General features: G+C 52.6%; 1 protein-coding gene across 6 annotated transcripts in view; it reads right to left on the reverse strand.

Annotated features, from left to right (window-relative positions):
• SLCO3A1 (solute carrier organic anion transporter family member 3A1) overlaps nt 1-6,126 on the reverse strand; it is a 300,076-nt gene extending 293,950 nt beyond the window's left edge. For 4 of the 6 annotated variants that reach the window (XM_032842354.1, XM_032842355.1, XM_032842349.1 and 1 more), the window contains exon 1: nt 5,732-6,123. In XM_032842354.1, coding sequence (XP_032698245.1) covers nt 5,732-5,911 — 180 coding nt within the window. In that variant the 5' untranslated portion in view covers nt 5,912-6,123. Of the gene's footprint in view, nt 1-5,731 lie in introns of all 6 variants that reach the window. The other 2 variants (XM_032842350.1, XM_032842351.1) reach the window with 2 other exon arrangements.
• Between the last annotated feature and the right edge of the window lie 253 nt (nt 6,127-6,379).

Here is a 6,379-nt window from a genome sequence, read left to right on the forward strand (position 1 = left end):
CTTTAACTTGGAGCTTTAACCATTCAGCAATACTGCCTGTTACAAGAACACAGAAACACTTAAGTTACATGAAATACAAGTTTCTCAACCCATACCAATTCACACTTCTCCTGTGAACCAACGTCAGTGATTCCACTCCTTTTTTCCGGTTTATTATCTATTTTGTAGATGCACGTATAGAAACAGAAAGCAAAGCTAAGTGACATGAACAAGGATGCTACCTTTGTGCCTACAGATTGCCAAAAACATTTCTGAAGGGGAACAGAACATAGGTGACTTGTCTTCAGTTAAATCCGTGTTTAAGCCATACAATGAAAATTACCACTGAAATGTCCTTTAGCATCTTCCCAAAACGACAGCATTCAATATTTGGTGTACATAACCCTGTCCAAGAACACGTATGTCTAGAAACACAGAACGCACACATTAATACACATAGTGTAATGGAGAACAAATACAAAATATAAGTGAGTAGAAGCGATAACTACTTTGACGCTACTTCGGAGGAATGTGGTTATTTATTAATTGATGTACTGCAGTTCGATCAGTGCAACTTAAATTTATTCCCCAATTTGGAAGTAGAAATGCTGCTGGTCGAGTTTTATTCTCCACCCCAGCAAGGCGGGAGCACCTTCTGCACACGTGCTTGCCCAGTCACCTGGCAGGCCCCACCCCGCTTTGCCTGGCACCTCAAGGAGCCCTCCTTCACCCAAGAAACATGGTCTGCCGGTCAGTTTAGCAGGAGGCCTTCTACTCCCCAGCCTCTGCAGGAGGCCCGGCACCGACCGTGAAAGGAACACCAGTGTCAGCAATTAACCAGTAAAATTCACAGATTTGTTTTTCTTTATTCAAGGCCTTCATCTTCATCCAATGTGGCTGTATCCTCATTGTTTCTTCACTACCGTATACTTACTCTGCTAAATGAGCCCCTCCCCGAACAAGGCAGAACTTCGAAGCTTGCGTTAAGAGGAGCAAGGGAAATTCTGAGACCCGCCTGCTTGAACTGCCCTGGCGCCAGTGGAAACTTATCCAGTCTAACACAGAGCTATACCATTCCAACAGCAGGCAAGGAGATGCGTTTACATGCTGGGCATCTGATTAGTAAGGCAGTCTCTCCGCAGAGAGGCCTCTGGGTCATCCTCTCTGTAAGGAATCTAAAATGGAAATGCGGGAGAGTTACAAAATTCAGGAAAAGAGATCACACTCGCTTCACAACTGATGCACTTCTCGGGCTGTTAACAGCACAAGAGAAAAACCCCTCCAGAAACTAAGCTATGTACACAAAGCTGGCTGAAGGGAATTTTCAGAAATCATTTTTTTTCCTCTAAATAATTATTAGCTAAACATGTGCAACCAAACAGCAAGGAAAAAAAAAATCACAGTAATTTTATTTCTCACTACCTGGGGCTATCCAGTAATTATGCAAATGGCAGGGAATTTGTCACTTTGAGCAACCATAAGTGTGTAAAATAATTTGATTAAGTAAAATACAGTGGCCTTAGTCATCATACTAATTTGACAAGGACTTTAAAAATGTCACTCAGCTGTCTGCTTCTGGGGAAGAGATGCAAATACCCCTCTTCAAAATGATGCTTCCTGAGAGATTGAAAAAAGAAGAAGAAGAAGAAAGAAGAAGAAATCCAACAGTCTCACCTTACCAGTCACTCAAGCTATGCAATGCTCTCCGGCCGAAAATTTTTAAAGATTTTATTTATTTATTTGACAGACAGATCACAAGTAGGCAGAGAGGCAGGCAGAGAGAGAGAGAAGGGGAAGCAGGCTCCCCGCTGCGCAGAGAGCCCTACGTGGGGCTCGATCCCAGGACCCTGGGATCATGACCTGAGCTGAAGGCAGAGGCTTTAACCCACTGAGCCACCCAGGCGCCCCCCGGCCGAAAATTTTTAAAAAGGGACTATCAAGCAGTGAGAAGGAGCTTTGTGACATGCACTCATGCCTCTGGCTTGTTACCTCCTCCCCACAACCTCAGTCTCAGGGTGTGCAAAATTCTCAATCAGCAAATGCCCACCCCCCCAGCCCTCCCAACCCCCCAGCCCCCCGAGAGTCAGAAGCCTCATCGGCGCACCCCACCCTGGAGACTCCTCCTCGTGCAGCCTCAAGTTTTCAACCTGAAAAAACTCAAATGCCTTTGTATGAGAGCCTCAACCACAACCACCCAGAGGGGTCGGAGGCTTTCATTTCCTGCACGCAGCCTTATCCACTCCAGTCCTCGGCAGTCTGAGAATGTACAGGAACCTCTGCCCGCAGGGCGACCGTCCACAAACGGCTGCAAACATCTCAGGGGGTCTCCACTCGCCACCAGGCAGCGCGCACCTTCTGACTTTTTCTCCGAGTGGTTCCCACATGCCTACGCCTTCTCGAAAGGGCCCAAGACCTCAGCAGATGTCACATCCTTGCAAGTGGGTCAGTTCAGACTGGAGCCACCTGAAGCCGAGGCCCAAGTCAAGGAAAATCACATTCTTGACCCAGCACGCCACGCCGATCAAACCGGACAGGTCTCTCTTGTGCTACAGAAATTATTTTGTGGCCCGTCAGGCTGTTTTGGGGACGAGGAAAGAACATCCCTGTGACTGTTGGCTGATCTGAAGCATAATTTCAGGTTCAAACACTTGCAAGTGTAACAGATTTCAGAATCCACAGCCGGCCTGGGGTTGCATGATTACCTTATCTCTACTATCAGAGCCTGGGGGTGGGGTGGGCAATAGCCTTCTGCACTCTCCTGAGAGACTACACACACACACACACCCACCCACCCAGGCAAAAAGCTGCTGGTCCCCTACCCAGCTTAACAATTAGTGTTTGTCTCATACACAAGCCTCCCTTGAGTTTCCTCCCTAGGCAGGTTCTTGAGGGAAGGTACGTACATTCGCGCACACACTCACACACTAACACACGCTGAGTCCTGCTTTTCAAAGTTGCTTCTCAAATCACAGGCAACTTCCTCCTTCAGTTCTGCGGTTGGGAAGCCTACACCAGTGTCACTGAAGACACGGGCAATCTGCCTTTCCAGAAAGTAAACGCAGAACTGAAATGAAGCCTCCAAATATTTAAAAAAAAAAAAAAAAGACAAAATGAAAACGTGGACTATTGGGATCAAATAGGAAATACCATCGCTGCCACAGAACTTTTGATCACGTCCCCCCTGCCCCCCCTCCGGAAGCAAGCATTGCTGGCCATATCCCAAAGTGTGCCCTTCCTCGGGTATCTGAAAATGCTACATCAGAGGGACGGGCTGATTGCCAATGCCAAGATCACATACAACACACACCCTGCACACCGACCCCCGGTGCAGGCGCTTGGGTTTCTCAAGAAAGCCACAATGAATTAACAGGGAGAAATCTGCTTCTCCTGCAAACATCCTATGTTTGCTGCATTCCCCAGTTATCCGTAAAGAAGTCGCACACAGCTGAAAGAATAACAAACTTTTTATTCCACCTCCAAAATAACAGATGAACAGCCAACTCCCCAGCGGCCCAGAAGAGGAAAACCCGTAGCAAGCAGATTCGGTCAAGCCTGGCAAGCAAACTATCTATTTTCATGAGGTTCAGATGGCAATTGACAGTCCAGGGCAGTCGGGCAAGGCTGAGCCCTGAGCACCTTATGCCTCCACTCCTAGTAACCAAAATGAATTCAATTTCCTAGGCCTGTCCTCTGCTGAGCCTCCAGCTCCTTTCTGCCTGTCACCTGTTGACTCCTGTTACCCTAGCCCTCTGAACTAAGCTTTCTATCAATCCAGGCTGAAATTGCAAGCAGCCCCACACACACACACCGCTCCCCCGAAGATGGACTGACTTCCTCAGCTGCCTGCCACTGGCCTATTCTGGGATTCGAGTCAACGTTCTATCTCCTGGTGCCAGCCCTGCCTCTATATATCTGCCTCGCCATCAGCCTTCTGCTTCTCAACTTTCTAAAGGAGCTTAGGCTACTCATCTGGCTAAAGCCCAGCCTCATTCCGTTCTAAGATCCTTAGATCACTGCAAGCTAAAACTAAGCCCGTGCCTTCCTTTATAATTCACGGTGTGAAAAGTTCTGTTGCTGTTCGCCACACATGAATACTGCACTCTGCTTCGTGGTCTCAGGCCACCAAACTGAAATTGAAGACAGCTGTGGATATACTAAATACCTCCCCAAACCCAGACCAGGTCAGGTAGTACATACTTTGCATATACTTCCCCAATACAGACCTATAAATATTTTTACTGTGCATTTGCATCTTGGTAATACATATACCTATTTTAAGATCTTAACAATCAAATTCCCTCCATGAAAGCTCTGATAAACGGACCCCCTGCCCCCCAAGACATAGTATTCCCTACCTCAGAACTCCACAGGCCACAAGTACTGTCTGAACTGTAACTACAGAAAAAGTGCATTTTATAGAACAGAGATCCAAACAGAGAGCTGAGCTTGAACAACCCACTCTCATAACCTCGAAACTGACTTTACCCCCCACTAGAGACCACACCTTCTTATAGTTCCCCCGGACAGCAAGCCCCCCGAGTCTTTGGACACCATTTATGAATGGTGCCCTGCCCCAGCAGTCTGGATCTCATTAACTGGACCCCAAGGCCAGGAAGGAGGGATTACTGGTACATCAGGAGGAGCACGATTCTGTCTGTGGATGCCCTTATCCAATAGCCAAAATCTTGTCCAATTCTATCTCCGTCAAACTTGTTCACCAACACTCAAAGTCTCTGACATTTGATTTCAGTCGCAGGTCAATCACCAAGTAATGATTTAACACTGTACACTCCGAAAACAAAAATATTCTCCCGTGTAGGCAGGGCTGTACCTGGGTCTGGACGTGCACTCTCTCTAACTCAAGTTGGGACCACCTGCGCGGGGCAGGACGAAGCGACAAAGTAGGTATTTGACAGTGCTGAGTCATTACAAGCTGTTTCCTCTGATATGTTATGCACCCCTGGGCCGTCTGGGCACTAATATCCCCTTTCGGAAGGCAAATGAAAGAGATGTACTAGTGCAAAATGCTGCAACCCCCTTGTGGGCGAGAGACCACGGTGGGGAATCGAGGTCTGAAAACGGGTAGCAGAACTATACAAACTCGCAGCTGCTCTCCAGGTACTGTAACTTTATCCCAGACGCCGAAAGATGGCTATGGGGATAGGGAGAGGGAATCTTTCCCCCCGCCCCTGCAGCCCTGGCTCGGATCAGGGCCACACTCAGGCGCATTTTACTCTAAGCTGTTAAAATCCCCCCGTAATTGGCGCATGGAGAAAGCGCCCGGAGAAAATGATGCATAATGGATTTGTTCTCGAGGCGAAAGGAATGGAGAGTAGAGGACGCAGGATGGTAACTGGCTTTTCTTCCCATGTGCAGGTCACCTGAAAACCGCGCTGCCTGCCTCTCGGAGGGGGCTCCTGAAGTCACCCTCTGGCTGCGCTTCCCCGGCGGGGAGGAGAACGGTTTTCACGCCCACCTGCCCGCTGCCTCTCCACCCCGGGCACCCCGGGCCCCCGCCGGCCGCGCGAGCAGCTGCCGGCATCCGCGGTCCCGCCCGCTCCCCGCTCTCTCGGCAGCCCGGGCCGGCAGCTCCCCCGGCGGCCGCCTCTGCACCACTCGCCAACCTCCGCGCCGGGCCGAGGTCATGCCCGCCTGCCCCCGGGCCCGGGCGGCCCTTTCCCCGTGCCTGCCGGCCGCCCGGGCGCCGGGCTGCGGAGGGGGCCCCCGCGGCGGAGTTGGCAGGGGGACTCACCAGGTAGGCGCCCACCGTGCCCTGCGCCAGCATCAGGGCGCACTCGGACACCAGGAAGATCTTGATGTTGGAGAAGCAGGACACCTTCTTTTTCTTCTTCTTGTTCCTCTGCGCCTCGTCCCCCTGCAGCTCGCCGCTCCGGCCGCCGCCCGACGAGCCGCCCGGCTTCTTCCCCTGCATCCTTCCCCCGCCGCCGCGGCCGCCGCCGCTTTCCCGCTCGCCCCGGGTATCCGGGCCGCTGCCGGGCGGCGGTGTGCGCGGCGAGCCTGCGTGCTGTCCCCGCCCCGGGCCCGCGGCGGCCGCCCCTGTCCTGCCGGGGCTGAGGAGGTGAAAGGCACAGCTCCTCGCCGCCGCCGCCACCACCGCCGCTGCCGCCGCGCGCGCTCGCCCCCTTCCTCCACCTCCTCCTCCTCCGCCCTCCCCGCGCCTCCTCCTCCGGCTCGGGCTGTGCCAATCACAGGGGCTCCTCGCGCCGCCCGCCGCCGCCGCCGCCGCCGCCGCCTCGTCGCCCGCGGACGCCCGCCGCTGCCATCGCTCGCTTCCCCTCGCCCGCCGGCGCTCGCCTCGCGTGCGTCTGCCCAGAGGCCGGGCCGCCCCCCGCCGCGGGTGCGCCCTCGGGGAGGCGCGAGGGGGAGCAGCTCTGGGCGC

The sequence above is a fragment of the Lontra canadensis genome, unplaced genomic scaffold (genome assembly GCF_010015895.1).
Source record: "Lontra canadensis isolate GAN:19392208 unplaced genomic scaffold, GSC_riverotter_1.0 scaffold128, whole genome shotgun sequence".
NCBI classification, from domain to species: domain Eukaryota; kingdom Metazoa; phylum Chordata; class Mammalia; order Carnivora; family Mustelidae; genus Lontra; species Lontra canadensis.